At 45.8% G+C, this 23,591-nt stretch overlaps 1 protein-coding gene across 3 annotated transcripts in view; it reads left to right on the forward strand.

Moving 5' to 3' along the window:
* Positions 1 to 287: 287 nt before the first annotated feature.
* TGFBRAP1 (transforming growth factor beta receptor associated protein 1) overlaps positions 288 to 23,591 on the forward strand; it is a 1,165,459-nt gene continuing 1,142,155 nt past the window's right edge. Inside the window, exons 1-2 of one of the 3 annotated variants that reach the window (XM_069636918.1) lie at positions 288 to 418; positions 21,659 to 21,804. Coding sequence is in view for 1 of the 3 variants with exons in the window: in XM_069636917.1 (XP_069493018.1) it covers positions 300 to 418 (119 nt within the window). In the remaining 2 variants the exon portion in view is untranslated. The remainder of the gene's footprint in view (positions 419 to 21,658; positions 21,805 to 23,591) is intronic. The other 2 variants (XM_069636917.1, XM_069636919.1) reach the window with 2 other exon arrangements.

The following is a 23,591-nucleotide window of genomic DNA, read 5'->3' on the forward strand; positions in this document are numbered from 1 at the left end:
ATTTGTCATGGCCATAGTGTCGGCTGTGAGGCAGTGATGTTATACCAAATATCCATACACTAATTTCCATGTGTGATGCCAATACGTTTCAATGATCCATAACTATTTGCATTTCAGAACATTACTTAATACAAAACTAAACAGTACAACCACATAGATGTCTACTTTTTAGGGTGGGCGCATTTTCCGAAATTACAACGGTGGTAATAGAGATCCAATCCCGGTCTCCATTACTCTTATCCTGTTTTGGGGCGGGATTCTAAGCAGTCACGTGAAAGGTTAGAGTGCCGGGATATCACATGATCTGGGTGTGTGTGGGAAGTGCTGCGAAGACAGTGGTCCCGGAGTATCTCCGTGGTTGGGAGGAGCCCGAACTGCCGCGACCTGCAGGGGTGGGCGGTGCCAAGAACCCCGACAGGTGAGGTTGCAGCGCTATATACTTGCACCGGAGAAGAGAGGATTCAATATACTTTCGCGGTTAGGATATTTTGCAGCAGTAACGACTGCTACCCAGCCAGTGTTTCTAACCAAACATCATTCACCAATGCTCACACTGGACAGTCTGTAGCTATACTAGAAATCCCCTATCAACTTATCTTTCATTGCCCCGCCCTTTTACCCGTCTGCGCGGAGCACAGCTGTTGCCCTTTCTATCTCTACACACGGTGTCCGTCACCGCACTCGTTAATGCCTTTACTCCACCCCCATCCGTCAGTTAGCCCAGTGCTATTATATACACATTTAAAGTGACATATTTCTTGTCTTTTGTAACCTCTATTACTGCTTTCATGACTTCGACTTTTTAAATAAAAGATGAACAGTTTTTAATCTCATCACGCTTCTATATGTTTTTGGTGGAGTTGGGCAGGAAGCGATGCCGTATGCCGGAGTTCAGGCCCCGCTGCAGTTGAGGAAGAGCTGCTACACCATCGTTAGCGACTTTTTCCTGAAATGTGGCGACACTGTGCTTTGTGTATACAAAGAAAAATATGTGAAACGTGTAATTAGAAGGATTTGAAAACCCCTTTGTAGTGGCCTGTAGGGACGACAGGACGCTCAGATGGGTCTTAACTGTCTTTATTAATAAGACACACTGGTGGGCATAACTTGTCCTTGAGTAGGGCCAGGGAGTTACTCACAGTTCCAGTCTGGGCTTTCCAGTTACTTCACTGGAGGCAAGGTGTGCTCATGGATGGCACACTGTGAGCTTCTAGGGCCCCGATGTGGCCTCCTGTGGCCTTGGACTTATGCCCTGGAAGCTGGACTGCAGAGGCTTCTTTGGGCCAGCGCTGGAGCAGCGCTGTAAACTGACCTCTTGGTCTGGCGCTCTGCCAGAATGAGGCAGCAACGCTCTGTGACGTTTTCTCGTAGAGCGCAGGCTTGCAAGATCCTGTTACATCAAGATCTCGCAAGATCGTGCTCCCGCGATCACGTGACGTCCCCACACACCTCCTTTGCAGGGAAAAAGGATAGGATGTCATTCCATGACAAAGTCTGCAAACTTGCTGGGTTTCCTTTTCTCTCTTTGAGTTCTGCCTTGATCCAGAAACGGGGCAGGGCTGTGGGAGCACTCTTGGGGAGGTGCGGGTGATTCAGGTTCTCCTTGTCTTGCCCTTCGCTGTGACTCCCTGAGTGGAGTTGGGCAGTGGACACTTGAGAACTCGTCGCCGTAGGGTGACTCCGAGGCATCTCTTCCTGACTGGTGAGGGTTTTCGGATGGCTCTTGTTGGTCTGGGTCTTCTCCGGTTTCCCAGTGTGGCTGCTCAGCGGATTCTTTTCTGCGGTACATGGCCACCCTTTCTAGATTCCATTTCCTTCCGTCGCTGGTGCAGATGTGGTTTTACCCTTTCTCGATGACTTCTATGGGACTGCTGTATCTGGAGCCGGTCGAAGTGTCTTTGTGAGGGAGATATATCTTTACCAGGCCGCCTTTGTTAACTATTGTCTGGCGAGTGGCTCGACGCATGTCCCCTTGGGCCTTCATGGCTTCTTTGTTATGCTGCATGCGGAAAACCACATCTTCCATGTCCACATCTTCATCAGCCCTCACTTAATGGAGCCAAGGTGGTACCAGTGTGGATGCTGCCCTTCTGATGCGGTGGGCTGTGACAGCCTCCTTGACCGACTTGTATGGGTTTAGGCCCGAGGCATGCGCTAGTTGCAGCGCCCCTTTGATGAAGCGGTTCGCCCTCTCGACCAGGCCATTGGCCTGTGGGTGGTAGGGACTTGCTCTCCGCTGCCGAATGTTGTTGAGGTTGAGGAATTTCTCCATCTCTAGAGAGACCAACTGGACTCCATTATCTGTTAAAATTTCCTCCGGGAGGCCTTTGCGCTGGAATATGGTGGTGAGTGCTTCGATGACTGTGCTTGTGGTGATGTCCAAGGTGAAGTCGACTTCGACCCATTTGGAGAAATAGTTGTCCGTTACTATCCCACATTTATGTTCTGGGGGCATGCTGTTCAGGGGCCCGATGAAATCCAACACTAGTTTGCACCACACCCCTTTGGGGACTTCGGTGGGCAGCATAGGGGCTTGTCTCACAGCTAGACGCTTGTCACTGTTAGTGCACTCATGGCACCTTTGGACCATTTTTCGTATGTGCTGATCCATGCCTGGCCACCAGTAGGCGTTGCGTATCCTGCGTCTGGTCATGTTGCATCCCAGATGGCCTGAGTGTGCTCTGCACAGGATCACTTTGCGAATTCCGCTGGGTGGGATCACTTGGTCGCCTCTCAGAATAAGACCGTTCATGGTGGTGATTTTGTTGTTCACCTTCCAGTATGGACGTAGGCCTTCAGGGATTGCTCTTTCTTCAGGCCACCCTTCGCGGGCCCAGGCTGCTACGCGCCTTAGAGCATTGTCCTGCTCAAACTCTTCCTGCCAATGGCGCTCACTTAGGTCCATGTACTCGCCGTTCCTCAAGTCACCTATAGAGGCTACGACACATTCATCTTCCAAGAATGTGGTCCCAGGGGCGTTTTGGTTGAGGAGCCTGGACATGCAGTCCGCTTGCGCGTTTCTCCAACCAGCAATTTGGGCTATCTCGTATAAGTACTCTTGCAGTTTTGCAGCGATCTTGGCCAGTCTTGGGGTGGCAGTCTTGGTGCTGCCCGGGCTCAACATGTGGATGAGGGGTTTGTGCTCGGTGACCAGTCTAAATTTCGTGCCCCAAACATAAGATCTGAAGTAATTGACGGCCCAGGCACATGCCAACATTTCTTTCTCAACGGTAGAGTAATTCTTCTCCGCTGATGATAGGGCTTTTGATGCAAACACCACGATATTTTCAGTGTCGCCCTTCTTCTGGGTCAGGGTGGCCCCCAGCCCGTATGCGCTGGCGTCCGTTGTGATACAGGTGTCCCATTCAGGGTTGAACGGTTTCAGGCATGGTGCATGTAGAATTCTCCTTTTGATTTCAGTGAAGGCTTCATTTTGTTCTGGCCCCCAGGAGTAGGCTGCCCCCTTCTTCAGAAGCTCCCTCATGGGGGACGTGGTTTCGGAGTACCTTGGGACGAATTTTGCATAGTACTCGGCTAGGACCAGGAACCAGCTTAGTTCTTCTCTGGACATCGGGGCCGGGCCGTCTGTAATGGCCTCCATCAGATTCTTCTTGGGGCTCACCCCTTCGCTTGAGATGCAGTACCCAAGGTATTCTACCTTGCTCACTCCAAAAACGCATTTCTCGTGGCGTAAATGGACGCCTGCCTCTTGAAGCTTGCTCAGGACTGCCCTGAGTGCTTTATCATGGGTCTCGTTGTCCTTGACGTACACGAGGATGTCGTCCTGAAAGAATGAAACATTTGTGAGTCCTTTAAGTAGAGAATTCATCATCCTCTGGAATGCGGACGCTGCCGAAGACAAACCAAAAGGCATGCGGATATATTGAAAGGTGCCGAACGGAGTGATGAACACCGTCAAGGGGCGTGAAGACTTGTATAGAAGAATCTGGTGATAGGCGTCACGCATGACCAGCTTAAAAAAGATTGCCGCCTCTTTCATCATGAGGACAATTTCGCTGATGCTGTGGAGCGAAAAGCTATCAGTGACAACCTCTAGATTCAGGCTTCTCAAGTTGATGCATATTCTAAGGTCGTTGCTGGATTTCTTTTTAACTAGAACCACAGGACTCAACCATTCGCAGCATTACACGGTCTCAATGGTTCCTTCTTCGACCATTTTCCAAAGGTGGGCCTCTAATGCAGGTCTCGCCGTGGCAGGTACTGCTCTAACTTTGTGTTTCACCAGGACTGCATTGGGTTTCAAACGAATCTTGTGGACAAAGTCTCTCTCTTTCCCCGGGTTCTCGGAAAACAGGCTAGGAAACATCTTGAAATTTTGCACTGCCCCTGAGGAGACAATGAGTACCTGTTCCGGAGTGCTGGGATCCAGTTTAATGCTGAGTCTGTGTTGATCGTCCCATCCAAGCACGGCTGGGCCTTTGGGTGAGAAGTACACTTTGGTGGTGGTAGACCTCCCTTTGAAATCAATCCAGGCTTTGATGTAGCCCAGCAGGTTGACAGTTGCACCTCCGAAGATCGTCGGTTTTTGCCTGGTCGTTCTGATTTCCACTTGTGCTTGGCCCTTCATTTCCTTATACGTGCCAATGGGGAGGATGGTGAGGCCTGATCCCGGATCTGCCACGACACGTGTTTCCATTCCTTCCACTTTAATGTTGGAGCGGGGCTTTTCTCTCCTGGCGTGGAGGGCGTTGACCATGATGACCATGGGTCTGTCCTGTAGCTCGTCATCATCGCTTGAGGCGCGGTCGCCATCAACGCGGGAAGCGGTTTTCTCCCGCCACGCACGTACATGCCGGAGCCACGTGACCAATGCGTCCGCACTTGGAGCACTCCTTATTCCTGGCGGGGCAGTCGCGATCATTCCCCATGTGCTTGGTACTGGCACATCTATAACATTTTGGCAGATCCTTTTGTCTGGTGCCTTTTGTCTCTGGGGCTGTCGCAGGATTGCTTGTCTCTGCACCCTCTCCATTGCAGCGTCGCAAGTTCTGGTATGGGCAGGTGGCTTCCCGCCTCTTTGCGCCTGCTGGAGGTTTTTTCCTCTGCCCTGGCAATTTGAATGGCCTTGTCGAGGGTCACTTCTTTTTCTTGGATGAACTTGTCCTGCACTTTCCTGGAGTTAGTGTGAATGACCAGCATGTCGCAGATAGCTTGTTCTGCGTTTTCGCTGAACGCGCAAAGAGAAGCCAGCTCCCTCATCCTGGTGATATAGTCGTCCACGGGTTCGCTCCCTTCTTGTTTACGGGTGTAGAACCTCAGCCTGTGTAGCACCATGTTCTCTTTATTGGTGAACCGCTTCACAAAGCGAAGGGTCGCCTCCTTGTCATCGTCATCGACTACTGGTATGGCTGTTAAGCTGGCAAAAATGTGCTGACCTTCAGCCCCCATTGCGTTCAGCAGCATCGCCTTCTTCCTGGCCGCGGCATATCCCATGCCGCCCACAGCCTCCAGATACGTGGTGAAAAGGGGCTCTCATTGCATCCACAGAATTGCCGGGGTCCCAGGTGAAGGGAGAAACGCAGGGGGCGGTGTGGCGCCTTGCATGGTGGGCCCGTGGGTCTTTTGGTATCCTTGTCGCCAATTATGTAGTGGCCTCTAGGGACGACAGGACGCTCAGATGCGTCTTAACTGTCTTTATTAATAAGACAAACTGGTGGGCATAACTTGTCTTTGAGTAGGGCTGGGGAGTTACTCACAGTTCCAGTCTGGGCCTTCCAGTTACTTCACTGGAGGCAAGGTGTGCTCATGGATGGCACGCTGTGAGCTTCCAGGGCCCCCATGTGGCCTTGCACTTATGCCTTGGAAGCTGGACTGCAGAGGCTTCTTTGGGCCTCATTTATGGTGGCTCCTTAATAGGAGCAGCGCTGTAAGCCGACCTCTTGGTCTGGCGCTATGCCAGAATGTGGCAGCAACGCTCTCCGATGTTTTCTTGCGGAGCGCTGGCTCGCAAGATCCCGTTACATCGAGATCTCGCGAGATCGCGATCACGTGACGTCCCCACACCTTTTAAAAACGTTTTATCCCTGCCTATATTTCCAGTCAGTGTCTTTTTCGAAAATGTTTCTTTTAAATATTGTGCAACCTGCAGGCTCCATCATTTGTGTGCTAGATTGGCTTTATTAATTAGAAAACCTGCCCTTTAGTAAGAAAATGAATGCAGCTTCTGCGGCCTTCCGTTAAAGGGTGAAATGGGATTAGCAGGTAGTTGTCACACTTTTTACAACCCCTCTTAAACGCCTGAGTACATTTAGGAAATACAACTTGTATTATACAAGTATTTGTTTAAGTACGTATGTTATTAGTCTGTATACTATACACGTCACAACTGTTTTGGGTTTAAAGTGCCAACCCATGTCTGTTTATAAGGGAATTGTGACCCTGCCCAGTGTGGTAACCAGACCGTGGTCTGTTCGGTGGAAAGGAAACTTGTTCAAGTAGAACTGGAACGGTACGATTGGGAAAAGTAAGGGAGACAAAAACATGCAGACTCAACACACAACGTGTAGGGAGATGACCTGCGGGTGAATGCTATTGATTTTTGGGATGAATGTATATAGTTTTTAGTGTATTGACCAAAAGAAAATATAATTGGAATAAAAAGGGAAGAAAGTCACCTATTGACCAGCAGGATTTTTATGCTGGCTGTTACTGATGTGTTTGTATTATTTTGTTATGTTGTGGATGCATGATGACCTTGAGATCTGCTTGTTTATTGTGGGGACGACTAACCAGATAATTCAGATTTTCCATACTAACGTTCAGGAAAGCCCTAATTCTATTAAAGACACATAGGTGAAGTATTGTGCTTGCTCTCTTTATTCACCACTTCAGCAGCAAAACAAGTTTTAAAAACATTAAACACATCAAAGAACTTCCTTCCCAGAAGGATTTATAAATAAAAGACAGTCTCTTCACTGAATCTTGAATGTTTCAACTTCTTCTTGCACGTGACTCTGTCCTCCACTACAGACATAGCTCCTCACATAAAGCTTTCCGACACTCACTTTTAATCCTCTTTCAGCTGCTGCTCCTAATTCCTTTTTACTGAAGCCTAACATTGTTCAACAAACTGAACTGTTGGTGCCCAATGAGGTACAACTTCCTCGCCCAGTCTACACTCCTAACCGGTTCCCGACCGTTTCTACATGAGCCTCCCAGCTTGGCCTCTGCTCCTAGGGAGAGTTAAACATGTTCTAGGCACTTGCATAGAATATCGGGTGGGCAATCGCATGCACTTGCACTGCTTCCCTTCTCCTCAGCCGCGTTCTAGCCGCTCAGTGATTGCTTGGGTGGGATAATACTTTCCCTATGTGTCTTTTGTAGAATTATGACTTTCCTGAACGTTGGTATGGAAAATCTGAATTCTATGCCAAAACCCAGAGGCTCTTATTACACTTGTTCAAAGCTTACTTGGACCAAGGGAGGCCATCTGGTAAACGGGCTTAAAGTGAAAGGTCTTGCAAGTTGATAATCAGGGGTCTTTATGATATCTTGAAGCCGTCCACTGCTCGTAAAAGCTTTTGAAGCCATGGCACCTTGTACCGAGAGTGCTCCGATTCTCTCGATGGCAATCCCTGTCTGGAGTATGATCCACTTGACCCATCGAGCCAGCAAGGCTACTGACACTGCTTTAAAAGGCTTACGAAGTGCTGTGAACAAACCGCTTTCTCCGGCAGGTCTGAGGGGCCTGGTTCTCGCTTCGTACTCTTTAAGACTTCTGACTGGCCATAGCTTCGGTTGTCCTGAAAAACTCAGAAAGGATACTGAGTTGTTTGCAGTCTTGGTCCTTGTCACGTGAAAGGTCACTCCTTTGGGGAATGATTTGCCATCTTTAGTCACTTTCTCCTTTCCTCTTAGCTCACTCTCTCCACCCCTCGGGCCAAGCCAACTCCAGCGCTGCCATCTACCTTCTCGGTTATCCGACCCGTGAAACGTGTGCCAGTAGAGGCTTTCACCGCCACTTTCTCACCTCCCTCCCCCTTTGGCTGACTCGCACCCTGACGCAGTCCTTTCTATGCTCCGCTATATCTGATACTCTTGAAGCTCTTGCCCCTGTCATGAGGATCCGTTTGAAGCCCAAAGTGTAATTCCTAGTACGACTCATACCTAGTCACCCTTAAACGCATGTGCAGGGTGGCTGAGAGGAGATGGCGTGCTTCCTGTACATCCTCTGACAAACTGGCCTGCCGCCTGCTCCAAGCCCGCGTCTCTGCGGCATCCAACAACTCGGCCGAACTCTTTAAAATCTGCAAGGAGCTGGCCAATCCTGCTGCAATCTCTACCGCGCCTTGTGTTCGAAGAGCCACATTTTAGGAAGGATTGTTGGTCGCTGGGGTCCTCTGTGTGCTTTAATACCCCCTGGGGTTGCTAACTTTGGTTACCAAGTTCCCCTTCTCATGTTCTCCCCGTCTGTTTTTCTGGTCCTTGATTTTCAGATTGTTCCGAACGATGTTCAAGTGATTCTTTTTCTTCTCCTGAGCTTTCTTCTGGGGAGAACGTTATTGTTAATTTCGTCAAGGGGCCCTTAGGCATTCGCCCCACGTTAGCTGGGTCTTTAAATATTCTCGCATATTCCGTTTCCAGAATCACTTGTGAATCCTCTTTGTGGCTTCTGTAGTGGGGAAAATATTTCTATACCATTCTTCTCTTTCTCTCTAATCGATTCCTTTTTAGGTACACTCTTTACTTCTTTCAATTTCCTTTCTTCAATTCGGTTATCTCCCTTTTGGATAAGTTTCTTCTTTGTTGTGAAATTTCAGGGGAATCGTGCAGTGTTTCCTCATGGGTCCTATCCCAATTTCTCGCCGGTGACTTTCGATAGGGTTCCCGATATTCTGTCAGGACGTAACCTAGCATCAACAGATGAAAAAACTACTAGGGAAGGGACATTGAGATAGACACGATCTAATTTCCCTTTGACACCAAATTTGACAATTTTGATGTCATCTGTTCTAATGAGTCTTAAGGTTGGTATACACTGAAACAGCATCGTAATGTTTTTCCTGTTTAGGATTGTACCAGCCGATATTTTTAAATTTATTTATTTTAGTTTTTTCCCTTTATAGTTTCAAGTAGGAAGTTTCTTTCAGTCGTTATTTTTTCCTTATATAGGACTCTTTCCTTCCTTCTTCCGGCAGGGATCTACAGTTTTCCTTCCCTGAACGTCGATTATCTCTTGTCATGCCTTCGGGTCGTTCCTCCGGCCATGTCCCGTCACCCAGTCTTGTAACCCGTCTCTCCCATTCACCTGTCTCCCGGGGCTCACGCAGGCAACCCAGTTTGGCTCGCGCGCTGGCAAGACAAACGCCATACGCCTTACAGTCGCGGTTGCGGCCGTTTCTCCATTGGCAGTTGCCATGGAGATTAGGCCACCGCTCGAGCAGTAACACACTCGCTCGTATCGTTGTGACCCGATCACGTGACTCGATTACACGGTCATGTGCCCCAGGTTCGCGGTCACGTGACTCCGTTTAGTGTCATGTGACCAGGAAGAAGATGGTATTTAAACGGTGCAGTGCCTGTACACCACGCTTCACAGCTGGTTTACTTGGAGACTCTGTTTGGCTTGCTTACCCGTGTTGCTTACCTGGCTTCCTTAGACCTAGCTTTTGTTTTCTGGACTTCTTGTGGATCGCGCTCGGCTATTGCTATGTCGGCTCTTCTGCTCATTACGGCTCCTGACCCCGGACTGAACTACGGACTCCCTCTGGATCGTGCTTTTTGTTCTTCCATTGGTTCGGACGGCTCTTCCTGGCTTCAGACCTTTTTTCTGCTCAACGGACCTCTCTTGGGCCTCCCTGATTGCACCTCTGCACGGTTGGTCTCACTTCCCAGTTGGTGGCTGTCATCTGATTACCTGGGGCCCTTCTACAATACAGACACTCCCCAGGTGGAGACTGGCGAAGACCATCCGGACCTATCCCTTAGGGTGGGTCCTTTGCCTACGTGAGTCCCGGAACCATCCTCCCGTTCAGGTTCACCATCCCTTTCATCAAATCCTCGGTAAGACTCTGATTGCCTTCTGACTAATACATGTAGTATCCTGTCTGCTTGGTATATAATCATTGCCTTTTTTCACAGCTGCCTTGGGGTTCCTAGTACTTCGGTTCCGGCTCCGGATCTTCTCCACCTGTGGCCTCAAAGGTTGCACAGGGAGTGAAATAGTGATTCTCCCTGTGCGGCACTTGGGGACGAAGGTCTCCTGTATCTTCACGACTCTCAACGCAAAACATCTCTGTCCTTAGAGTTCCTCGATTTTTGAATCATAATCCTCCCTTCACTTCGGAGAATGTGTTCTTTTTCTGTGATTCTGGTGAGCGGAATGGTGATCAGAGGATAGTATGATTTTCTCTGTATGAGCAGTCTGAGCTTTCCTTACATCAGATACTATAGACCTCTCAGTCGGTTTCACAAGCTGCGGTTTCCAGGGATGATTTTTCTCAATCTTTTCACATCTTTTTGCCGGAGTCATAAACAATGGAAGAGACTCAGGAGTTTCTACAGTGTCTTCATCTGGTCTACAAACTTGGCTCGGTTGGTTAGCCAATTCTTGCACACTTTGGTCCGTTTCTGAATCCTCTATAGAATACTGAGACAAATCTGTTAAGTCTACCCTCTCAGTAGGCTCCGTGTTCACTATGAGGTTGTTCGTTGGACGATCCTGTCGAGGCGTAGAAGTCTTTAGAAGAGGACCTTTAGGAGCAAGTTTATGAGGTAAGATCTTGTTTTTTTTTTCCCCTCGATCATTACTCCTTCGGTTAACTGAATAGGTGGTGTCTGGGGTTTTTCTCTTCCAAACGTTACATGTCTACCTCCTGCAGGTCTTGACCCCTTTGGTTGTGACAACACAGGGTAGACTTCTTCTGTGCTTATAGTGTGTGCGTCCGCTTGGCTCTGATTATTATTTTGTTGAAAGATGCCGTGGGTGGTAGATTTCAATTCCAAAACAACACAGACATTTTGAATTGTTGCTCACTTAAGCATTCCTTTTCTCTTGATTGATTCTTATTTTCTTCCTGATTTCTTCCTTGTTTTTGTACAGGAGAGGTTTGTTCCAAGATCTTAGATTTTTTCTTGCCTACCACATCCCCTACTTCCTAGAGAGGAGTAGATTTTGTCGCTGGAGTCTTTCATTGGAGTTGTCTGCGTACTACATATATATGTATCATTTTTTGTTGTTTCTGTGCTCTTATGTTGAAGTTCCAATTGTGGCTTCGAATTAGTTTTGTGTTCCATCACTTTTCTTTCTATCGAGTCTTTCTCTTTTTCTGATGCATTTATATGCCCCTCTAAAAAGGTCAACTTTGTATATATCATTGCTATTAATGATATATGGTCCTTCATGAATAGTTAAGTTCTGACAGTCTCGTAGATTTCCTTCTACTTGGATTTGTGGGAGTTGATATATATTTTACATCATGAATTTCACTGTGTTTTTTCTGAGGCTCTTTAAAATTGCTCTGACTGTCCATATTCGGTTCCTTAGTTTGTAAATCAATTGACAGTTATTTCTTCATTTGGGGTTTCAGATCTTCCTTCAGTATTTATTAGTTGTTCACCCCGGCCTCCTTCTTCCTGGTAATTTTTTTCTTCTTCTCTAGTATTTTTGGGGTTGGGCCCCAGGAGAAGTGGTTCATTTTGACAAGACTCATTTGTTTAATCAGCTAGAGCTGGTTTTGCTAATCGTTGCACATCCTCGCAATGCACAGATTTATTTAAAGTTGATTGCGAGAATATCATCTTGCCTTTCTACTGTTGCTTATTGTTACGGTCCTCCCCGCCACACTTGCCAGGGAGTATTTCCCCAGTAGTAATTTCTGTTAGATTTTGGTTTAATTGAGCAGGTATATCTACTCCACAATTCTCATTATTTCTGTCAGGAGCCATGCCTGCCCATGAAAAGGTCAACCTTTCTGGAATCTTAGACACTAGTCCTGGTTCTGCTCCCAACAGAATTTCTGCATCCGATAACTCTCCCAAGGTTGTCAACGGGTCAGGTTGCTTTTTATGGTAAAAAATGTGTCAGGGCACATTCTCCTGCCACACACATCTTAGTTTTCACGTTATTTTCCTTTTTAGTTTCATTATCTTTAGCAAGAGTGTTCTTTGACACCCTTTTTTTTTGTAGAATTATGTGAAGTTGCCCTTGAATTTTCCCGATCTTTTTTAGGGGTTTTCTGTTTTTAATACCTCGGTTGGGTCATTTTTGCCTCAGTTCCCTGTGAATCTTTTTCATTAAATTTAAATGTGAGCCATCTAAATCCATTGAATTCTTGGGTTATTTATTTCCCTCATGAGATCGGACAAATCTATGCATGAGTCGCTTTCTTCACTCACGGCTGTGTTCCTGCTAGCGTCCAAAGCATCAGTTTTCCTTTCTGTTTCTTTCACAGTTGCTGGTGGACTGTGAAGACACTCTAGTGTAGGCGTCGGGTTAATATCAATTTCGATGATGGTTTTTTTTGGTTCCTTTTGCTCTCCGTTCTGTGGAACACAGTCAGTGCCTAACACTGTGTTCAGTTTAGAAGCTTCACAAACAACGAGCTAGCAAAAGGGAGTTTCCATGTTTCAAGCTAGAGCTCGGGTCCAATTTTTCTCGAATTGGGCTTCTAGTCTGTCTATGTTCATCAGGGGCCAGACATCCGTCTCAACCTCTTTCCCACTTTTGTAGGGGTCATCTTGCATTGATTGGGTTGTGAATTTACTGGGAGCATGTCTCCAAACGCCTTACCCTGATCCTCGCCTTCCACACAAGAGGCATTCTCACACATCTTCTCTTCCCCGGACCAGGGGCTTCTCAGCAGCTTCCCTCCACACCCAGCCCTCCTCTCGTCATGTTCCTCCCCCATGTTCTTTCATCCCCGGTAAGGGGGTTTCCCTTCCTAGTCAGCAGACTCGCTTATGCTATGTCTGGAGCGTGTTGAAGGGGATTTTGAGTTGACTTTGAATCATGGGGGCACTGTTGATTAACAATGTTGTGTGAGGGGGGCTGTTAAACCAGGTAGCTGCTGGGAATGTTGTTCAATCAAAAGGGAGTTTTTCTCCTCTTTCGAGGTCTTACATCTTTTATCTGAGTTCATGGTTTTGATATTAGGGTGGAGTTGTTTCAACGGACTCCGAGATTCCAGACTGTTGTCCTCACCTCGCAGATGCTGACTTCTCAACCAGCGGCTCTCCTCTTCGGGTTCACGCCTTATTGCCGGCCCTTGCCACGGACTACCAAACTCTGCTGCTGAACTTTGCTGCCAAACTATGCAGCGGCAGAGTTTATGAAGGCAGCTCCTCCTCGTTATGGTAGCAAACACTGTAAGCAGACTCACGGACAGAGGGAAACGTCCTATCCACTGCCACTGCCGTTGACTGCCAAACTCTTCTGCCGAACTCCCAGTCTGACTACAAAATGTTATACTAATGCAGTGTTCCATAAACCTTATCCTTCCAGTAACGCTCCTTCGGTGCATTAATACAATGTCCAAAAATGTGTATTTCTGCTTTAGAGGCTGGATCGCTTTCACTCCTTGAGCAGTCTGGACAGTAGAGCATGCTCGCCTATAGGAGGGCCCAACAAATGCTAATGCCCGGCTGAAATTGCTCATGCCTGGCTGAAATTGCCAACCTGAAGGTGTTGACCGTTCTATATGCCTTACCTTGGGCAGCCAGGGCCGCTAAGAAATTTACCACATGTATTACTGCTGAAGTGGGATGGGCGTTCCTAGCCAGACACCAATTTCGCCACTTGGCACAGGCTGATCTATAGGAAATGGTCATCTTCGCTGCCCAGCTTTCTCCAATGAGGCTGTCGGCCTCTCCCAAGAGGCCTGGCTTTCTCCAGGTACCCCTGGATCCCAGAGAGCACTAGCTGGTTTTGGGATCCCGCCAGATCCAAAAGAATCCCATACAAGCTGGTTAACAATACTGGATCGACAGATCTAGGAGGTTGGAGAACCAAGTTTGGCTCTTCCAAGCTGGTGTTACTAGCACCAGCTTCTCCTCCTGCCGTCTTGCATACGCCATAGTCTTAGCTATCATTGCGAAGAGCAGGAAGGCATACATCTGGTCTGACGGCCACTTTTTTGCATGAACAATCCGTGGCAGCCGCCTCCATGTCCGGTCTCCAGCTGTAGAAATGTGGTAACTGTCGATTTTAGCCTGCACGCAAAATGATCCATTGTGCAGGGCTCTTTCAGATCCATCAAGACTGTGAAAAATCGCTGTGTCCAGCTGCCAATCGCTGGAATCCCTGAGGTAACGAGTGCTCCAGTCCAATGTTCCCTCTAAGCTGTGTGCATGTGTGCTTGCCCAGCTTCCTTCTGGGTGCCACTCAGAATAATTTTGCAGCGCACACAGACAATTTCCACCCTTTCAAAAAGATTTAATAAGGCACAAGCCACAGCAGTTAACTAATATTTGTTTTCTCTCAAAATAAAGCTAAATTATACTAACTAGTCTTGAATTTCTGGTCTAGCCTATTTACTTTTCCCTATTATGCAAGCTTGACCTTAAGACCCCCAAAATAAAATACACCCACTAGAGGATAAAAACTCCTGTGAAAAAGTGGCTCCATGAACTGAAGGTATAACGAAGATACGTCTGCACACATTAACTGAATTATCTTCCCTCCGCACCCATGACTCCCATACTTGACTTAACTTTGGGTATAGGTATATTTCATTCTTTTTTTCTTTGTTTTTTTCTTCTCTGCGCGCACCATTACTTTGTGTTTTTCTATAGGTGAATTCTCTGCATATCTCATTGATTGTATATATTATTTCCTACATTAAAATACTTCATTTTGGCCGCAGTCCCTCCTGCTTCATCTTCACTGCTTCCGCTGTGAGAAGGGGTCTATTGGGCAAAGGGGATTGTGCGGGTGTCCCCCGCTTGTTTAAAATCTACCATGTCGGAGGTATGCTTTTTAAATCTTTTTTCCACATTCCTGAAATCTCACGAGATGTTGTACGAGTTGTAAACACAGAAATCCAATTTTTCCTAAACATGCTGATTCTGCAAACAAAAGGTAATGGGCCTCATTAGAAGTTTTCCGGTCCGGTAGCAATGATACTTGTAAACTTGCCAGTACCATTGTTACCGACCAGCAAACTACGAGTTCTGCTCACGGGTGCCTTCCTGCGTACCTGCACCTGCGGGCAGAGCATGTCGGATGCACCGGCACCATTCTGAATAGTGCCGGTCCATCCGGGGAAGGGTGAGAATTCATTTCATTTTATTTATTTATTTTTTTTTTCTTTTGTTTTTCCGGTTTGGACTATGCCTGGCATTATTTGTATATACTATTAGAGCAATGGGTATCCAGATAACTAGAATGCCTTTCCAAGTTTTCAGAGGTCCATGAGGCTTAGACTTTAAATTGATTGGTGAAATGCTGCTGTACAAAAACGGTTTCACTGGGAACTTGTATAATTCTACCCAACAACTTAAAGATGGGGTATGTTATTAACAATCTTATATGCACTTCATAGTAATTGCACACATACAGAATCATGACATTTTCTTAAACTGCACGTGATATCATTGTGAAGCTTTACATATGTTATGTTTGCAAAGTATTGTGGGTATGCAAATATCCCAGTTAGTGTTGACTGCTACAATCCCTCAACTTTTACAGAGCCCTGTCAACTAATATTGGATGCTAGAACAGGAGCTGTGGAGGGGTATGAGTGGAAGGGCAAAGGGAGAACACTTCTTCGGATTAAAGTAGAAATCAGCAACTTTCAAAGAAAAATAAAATCTAGGATTTGGCAGTAAAGTACAGTGAAGGAAATGTGGTGTTTGTCTGCAATAAGATGGGAAACTCTAAAAAACAGTCTAGAAAACTGCACCTCTGTTTCTTTTTATGCTCAGCTGCTGAGGACCATTCAATATAATAAGTCGTCCCTAGTTCAAGAAGAAGGTTCTCAATCTTTTTTACCTCTGAGCATGGAAAATAAATATGATTTTCTTCAATGGGGCTCCCGAAGAAACCTAAAGCTCTTGTTGAATTTTGTCTACACTGTGGCGAGGAAGGATGGGCTATAAGCTGTATTACGTGTCCTGTCATTTCACTTCCTATGTCAGAGTTGCAAATGGCTCTGATGCGATTTTACTCCCTACTTGGAATCAAATGATTTTTCAGGGAGTAAAAGTAATTGGCTTTGCCAGTAGAGAGATTTCATGCTTATTAATAAATGTTCTTTTCCCCTTAAAATTCCTCTGGAGATCAGACAGTAATATTATTCGAGTTCCTACCAATGCCGCTGCTCGCAAAGACATATCAGTGGAACTTTGTGGGTAGAAATGGGGAATAGGCTCATATATATATTTTCATGGTTTCCCGTTTTTGTTGGCACATTTTTGTGTTTTTAGGGAGTAAAAAATTGATGGTTTATATGTTTCTTAGCTGTAAGGCTGGTTTTGAGCAAATGTTGTCACAACTCACTGGACAACGTAATGTGGATAGTAAGCAGAGGCCCAGGAATTCTGATAATTGTATTCTGTGGTGCAGTTATTCTGATGCAATTTTCATCAGTACACAATTTATGAGAGGCATGTTCTCTTGGCCCTTGAACTACTTCATTAAAGTGGCCCATTAATTCCTATTGTTTTCTGACACATTCCTTTTAGTTGCCATTATTTCATTTTCAAAAATTCTATCCTGTCTACATTTTATGACTGCCACATGAGCGATAAGCGCTATGGTTGTTGTAATAAATGGGTGTTCTTTTCCAATGGCATTAGACACTTTCTGGAATGTCTCTGAACAAATGAATAACCAGAACTAAACCTATTGTTTTATCCTGAGCATACATAGCTTTTGCGCATACACATTTCTTTCTCTCTACAGGAGTACTTTTGGTAGATACCATGGCATATCTTGAAGTCTTGGACTGGATGATGAGCTTTCCCTATAGTCAAATATAAAACATTTATTCTATTTTATTTTAGCCTACATGTTTGGAATCAGTGCTGTAAGATGCATATTTTACACTGATTTGAAGTTCAGTAGTTGGGGAAGGTGACATTCCCTTCCAAACTCTTTTAAGAGGTTGGCTCACTACCTACACATGCTCACAAAGTGGCTTACCTCGTTATTCAATTGCACACATGGAAAAATAATGTGTGCAGCGAAAGCTAACCATTTCCGCATTGGGGGCGGGGGGGAATAATTAGAGTAAATGTTGTTCTAGTCTGCTACTTGATTCGCCGAACTGGGCCGGTACTCCGCCATCACCTTGATCTTCCTGTTCAGATAGAGATGCCTGAATTATTTTGCTATCTCTGCTAACTGTCTGGACTTGTTGCCTCCAAGCCGATTGATGTATTGCATGGCTGAGACGTTAGCCATTTTCAACCGGAAAAGGCACTGTGCTCTGTCCTGCACGACTGAGCATCAAGGACCAGAGCTGATGATTGGAAAGCCACCTTGGACCCTCTTCAGAAGACCCGCCAAGTCCTAAGAAGATTTGGCGTATGGGGGGTGAGTTGTAACAGTACTTACCTGAACCCCTAACTCCCTTTTAAATGTTTGGTTTCAGAAACCTTTACAACATTTTTGGCTTTGCCATTGCTTGCTCGCACAAGCATTCCGAAAGTGGGGGACACTTTCATTAGTTAGGATAACTTGTCCTCTACCCTTTGGATCTCTTCACTGTACCTCAGAAGCCCCCACTAACTTGTTATTGTCTCGCAAAACTGTGTTCAACTTTGGTGAACATTTGGGCAGAAGGCCACATCTATGGGATGGACTTTTAAATTTGGTGTTATAAATCTGTGGACATGTAGTGCTGCAGACTAATACTTTCCTTCCTTTGCAGGGGTTTGTTATGTATTTTGCCCTACTCCAGTGATTGTGTATATTCATAATTTATTTAGTATTGTATATGCATGTTAGTAGTCATTTTTCATAGTGGTATATGGCCATAAATAAGTATTTTTATAACTCTTTGTCTAAGTGTGGTCCTTTACTTTTCACTGTGTGTGCTCATTGAGGACCCCTTACCAGGCTCACCCCTCCTGAGACGTAACCTTAAATACTCATCTTGCTCCCTTGAACTGGTTTGGCTACAGCTCCCAGAGTTGTCCCTGTCACTAAACTAGGTTGGCCTTCTATACATCTGTCTATCAGACCAGAGTGTAAAAAAAAAAAAAAAACAGTCCTAACGTGGCATCTCTGCAGTTTTTCTTCATACCGGGCTAGCGCGGCCTCCAGCTACCATGCTTCCGAGGTCTCTGGGGCACCCAGAGGTTGAACCTGCTCACAGAATGTGTGGTCCTTGCATCCTGGACCACCCTTCGACTCTCTCCTCTTCTCCTTGGTATTCTGGGCAGCATCCGTCTGCACATTGGGATTCTCCTGGCTCTCGCGGCTCCTCCGGGGAGGGCTTGACCCTCTGTCAAGTGCTTCTTTGGTTTTTCTTCCAATCAATGTCTATGAACAACTCGACTGGTAAAAGTGGCTCCAATGGTGATTCTGTATTGCTCTGCACCTCCTCATCGTCTCAGTACTAAGTGAGTGTGGGTGTGGTAACTCACTAGGAATCTCCCTCTCCTCCGTACTTTCTACATGAACTGCTTTCACAAAGTACATAGGGTAGGAAGGTAGGACGGAAGAGGAATGAGGTGACTGAGAAGTGGAGTAACTGTGGGAAGGGATCTTGGGGTCATAGAATTGGTGGAAATACTGTGTTCTCCTGATGTGGTCATCACTGTTCCTGCTGAGTACCACCCACAGGGGGGGACTATCAGGGAGTAACCTCAACTTCTTGGCCTCATGGGGAAAAGGCTCCCCCTTCGGAAGCAGTGGCGACATTCTGGGATTTGTCGCACAATGCACAACACTGCCAACTGGAGTGTTCCCTTTTTTGTGTCCCATGGATTCCATCCCCGTATGTTGCTGGAAGATCTGTGGGCCTTACAACTGTCCCGGCGGCAGATGGTGTTGCAAGTCAAATAAAAGAGATGAACACCAGTGTCGAGGAACATTTGTTGAAAACCAGGGATGCATATAAAGTGCATGCAGATAAAAACACACTCGGGTACCACGTTGGAGATGAGGTGTGGTTATACACACTTCATCTATGTTTGACAGTGGTATGCAAGTTGGTACCGTACCCAAATATGTTGGCCCTTATTCAGTGACTCGTTGCATAAACCCAGTTGTTGTGCAACTACAATTGCCATCCTCCTGGAAAAGACATCCTGTGTTTCATGTCTCTCTGTTAAAGCTGTGTTACCCTTGCTGACGAAAGGGGTGGTCAACGACATCATGGGAGTCCCGAGTTCTTTGTGGCAAAATGCTATTTATTGTGGATTGGAAAGTGTACAGTCCGGAAGATCTCAACTGGGAGCCGAAGTCCAATATACATGCCCCCCATTATTATTTTCTGCCCTTGAGAGGAGGTACGGTCATGCACACAAAGCCACAGACAGTGGTGGGTTCCCGGCGCTTGCCCTACAGTTCACAATGCATGCCACATTACTGCAACGTCACAAACGGACGCCAAATTACTCGTGACGGTGAAGGGGACTGCCACTCACGTCGCTGACGCTCTGTCTACAAACACTGCTGGCTGCAATGATGCACGCTCCTTAACATTTGTAGGTGAGCCCCTGTTCTCTTGCATTGCGGGTCCTGTTGTGCATGCATTCTCTGTGTTTTCTGTCCTCGTATTGTCTGTCCCTCTGTTTTTTCCCCAATAATCATCTTTTCCTTCCCCTCTCCCTTATGCCTTAACTAGATTCCCGACATATCTGACCATCAACCTTCTTGAGATTGGCTCTACTTATTTTGGTGGTTCCTCTGTATTTTCCTTGTGGTGCTGCTGGGATTGCTATATTTTCCTTTTGTTTCTTGGATTGCTGTTATTCTTTCTACACTTCCTGTGGAGTTGTATGCACACTCTGCACTCAATCACATACTTCTATCCGGGTCATCCTGTTATTAGATTTGTCTGCGTTTTTGTGCGCAGCTCCCCACGCTTTTGGTTTTGCTGCAGTGTGTCCTGGCGGGCGGGGCTCCTGTACTACGGACTTGGGGTGAAGGAGGGTTTTGGTGAAGTCGCCTAGGTTTAGCATCTGCCAACACCGATTTCCCCAGCTGGTTATCACACATAGGGTGTTGATGTTGGAAGTATTCCTGTACTTATCCAATCTGTGCTTATTTTTCAGCCTGAGGGCTCCTTCACCAATGACCTCACCTTGCTCCTTTTACCCTCCTTCTGCACTACCACAGACTATATCTTCTGGGTGGTGAGGTTGTTGAGCGGTGGGGGCTTACCCACACAAGTCATCTTGTACAGGTCCTGACACCTATGTACAAATCTGCTACTTGTCGCCGTTGACTTTCTTTTTGCCATTCTTTCCTATTGGGCCATTGAATAACATAGCAGTTGGGGGTTTCTAAATCTATAGTTGTCTGTCTGCCTCCCGAAAGTTCCAGTTGGATGACCTAAAATATTTGACTTGGTGTGGTCAGGTTTTTGTGTGCGAGTGTTCACACCTGGAAAAAGGTATCCATGTATTTGTAAAAATTGTACATATTCCTTTGCACCACTTTTCATAAAGAACGTTTTTACAATTCTATTTTGCAAACCTTTCCTTATTGGTATTTGAAGGTGTTTCACATTGTTCACCTTCTGAAGAGTTGACTTGACTGCACAGCCATACAGAGTCCAGATAAGTCGGTGGAAATGCTGTGTACACCAGAATGGGTTGACCTCTGGACCCTGGAATTAAGCCTCATGACACATCTTCCTAATGCCAATCTTCCATCAGAATTTTCTTTAACAGTGATTTCTTGTCTGGGAACTTCAGTTGACCATCTATGCCAATTGACTGCTATTTTTATCTATTCCTTCATGCTGCCTTGCTATGCGCAATTTATGATTACATTTCTCAAACCTTTCTGATGCTTGCTTCATTTACTTGGCTTTGATGTCTCAACGGGGCCTGTCCTGCTGTGGGGGGTCTGTTTGAACCCGAGACTCTTGCTGTTTATTGATTTGTAGGGTTCACCAAACCCGTAGGTAACTAGGTGCAACAAGGTACAAGTATACTTAAAGCTTAAGTTAAACAGTGAAGTAGATACAGTAAGGCATCAGGAAATATACAAGGAAAGCCAGCATAAAGGTACAGTAGGTTACATAAATCCGATATATAGGTGTATATACATCGGAAGTAGGTCCAGTAGGGATCATGTGTCATTGGACCACAGCCAGTTCAGGGTATTAAGCCTAAAGCTGAGTTAGGATTGGTCAGCTCTGAGAGCTGGAGGTAATGCATTCCATGATTGGGCAGCTTTCACCGGGAAGCTGTTGCCTCCAGATTTTGTTAACTTGTATCTGGGTATCTCCAGGCAAAAGGAGTTAGCCATTCTGGAGGGGCTGGTAGATGTTCTCCTAACCATTCTCTCTGTTAGGTATGGGGGTGCTGCGTTGTTGAGGCATTTGAATTGCTGTTTATTAATCTGTTGTTGAGTTGATCTCTGCTGTCTCTGAGGGATATCAAGATCTTGTATGCGCAAATGCATTTCCCCACTTTTTAAATGGCTCTTGTCCATCCTTTCTTGTTCTTTTCATTTCCAGTCCTGTCCCTTATGTCCCTTAAGATTAGGTTAAGTAATGCTCCTGCTCTTAACCCCTAGGTCTACACTATACGAGTGCCTCTACCCCACTCCGCACTTCCGAGTGATCTGAAATGGTGTTCCTAAAGTATTTGTCCCCCGTGAAATACTGGACTATTTCTACCCGGTGAACAATACATTTGAGCTGAGTGTGAACCTGATGCACGGTGAGTAATGGGAGTAGTAATATGTCACTATTTTATGCCCTCCATTATGTTTGTTGAATAGAGGATTCTTACCATAGGAAGTAGTGCGAGTTTCACTAGAAGAGGCGGACCTAATTTGTTTCTGATCATTGAATGCTTTATAGTTCTCAAAAATAAAGATTTGACGAGCAGAAGCTAAAAGCAGCTCCTGTGTGTCATGCATCCCCCAGTAAGCAGCAGCTGCCTCTGGTGAACGAGAAGCTAATGTATAGCATGCCCCAAATCTAAATTTGACATGAGGTGGAAATGTAACTTTCTGACTATTCTGCATGACTCATTATGCTGGATAGTCTTGTAATCTTATTCTTGAAGAGCAATTACCCTTCTCTAAATTTGAGCCATACACATTCACTGCATTCACTATATACATTCTCTTACCATCTTACATTCTCCTTACTGACTGATGATGAAATGCCCATCATATAAGGGATCAAAATACCTATGCTGCTTTGGCCCGTCCTTGCGTACATGGAGTATCAGCAGTAAGTGAACCCCACCCCACTCCCCATCTCCCTGCCTTCCTGTCATGCCCCTCTCTAATCAATTGCGTATCTTCCTAGAATGTAGTCCCATTATATTTCACATCTATGGTCCAATATGTGTTAATGTCAATGCATTGTTACTATATATCGATGAAGCTTCACCTTTTCCTGCTCCATTCCTTTCGGTGGTTTGTTTTCCAATTTTGCCATTAACATGATGGCTAGTGTGCGCTTCCTTCTCTCAATTCATCCTACTCTTCCCAACCTTTCCTACCATTGTCCTCTTTCCTTTTACTCTGCTGAATTTTCCGAGTGCCTGCCCAATTTTCCTTTTTAAAATAAGCAACGTTTTGACTGTTGGATTAGTTTGCATTTTCCTGTCAAAAGTTGTGTAGACCAATCCTTGTGGTAGAGATCCCAGATTGCTTCAAGCACAGTGTCACAAGGAAAGAGTTTAAGGTATATATTAATTACTGCCCCACAGGCCCCCGTATTGCTGCTGATCGGTAATAGAGATGAGAATCACTTAACATTAATGTGTTCTACAAGATGAGAATACATTGCTGTAGAATTAAATGCAGTTTACACATTATGAGTAATATTTTATGCTTGTCAATCCTTGGATTACAGGGTACAAATTGGCACGGGCCAGGTGAGTGCAAACTCACACGAGTTTAATCAAATAAGCAAATGGGTAAAAGAGTTTGCATGTTTTTTAATGGCTGGGCTCTTAATCTTCATGACGTTCCTGCTCCTAGACAGTGCTATGGGATAAAGGTAGGCTATTTCCACCTAACAATATATTTTTTCAATATCGTCTTTTTATTTTCATTTTCAACAGTGGAAAACAGTAATAAATGGAACAGCAAACGAGAACAAAACAAAAATCAGGGCGCCAGCAGAGTATAACATAAAATCATCACATTGCCAAATGCTAGTAACAAGATGACATCCCCTACCCACGTACAAGGATCAACCCTGAAGGTTGAGTGACGGTTGAAATAGGCTTGAGATTGGGGTTTAGCCAGCTCTGTTAGTGGAACCAGGGTCTGTTATCGCCTGCCTCAGGCCCCCAGTCCTCTTTCCAAGGGTTAGTTTTTTGTGCACCGTCTGAGGGAAGGTGGTTTACGCACCACCACCAGGACCTGTTCAGCGTAATCAAAGAAGGGGAACCAGATGCTCTGAAATCTCCCAATTTTCCCTAGGTGAGCAGCTGTAATGTTCTCCGCTACGGCTGTGTCCCAACATTTTGCCCACCCTAAGGCA

This window comes from Ambystoma mexicanum, chromosome 7p, assembly GCF_040938575.1.
Source record: "Ambystoma mexicanum isolate Mex_15411 chromosome 7p, UKY_AmexF1_1, whole genome shotgun sequence".
Lineage (NCBI taxonomy): Eukaryota > Metazoa > Chordata > Amphibia > Caudata > Ambystomatidae > Ambystoma > Ambystoma mexicanum.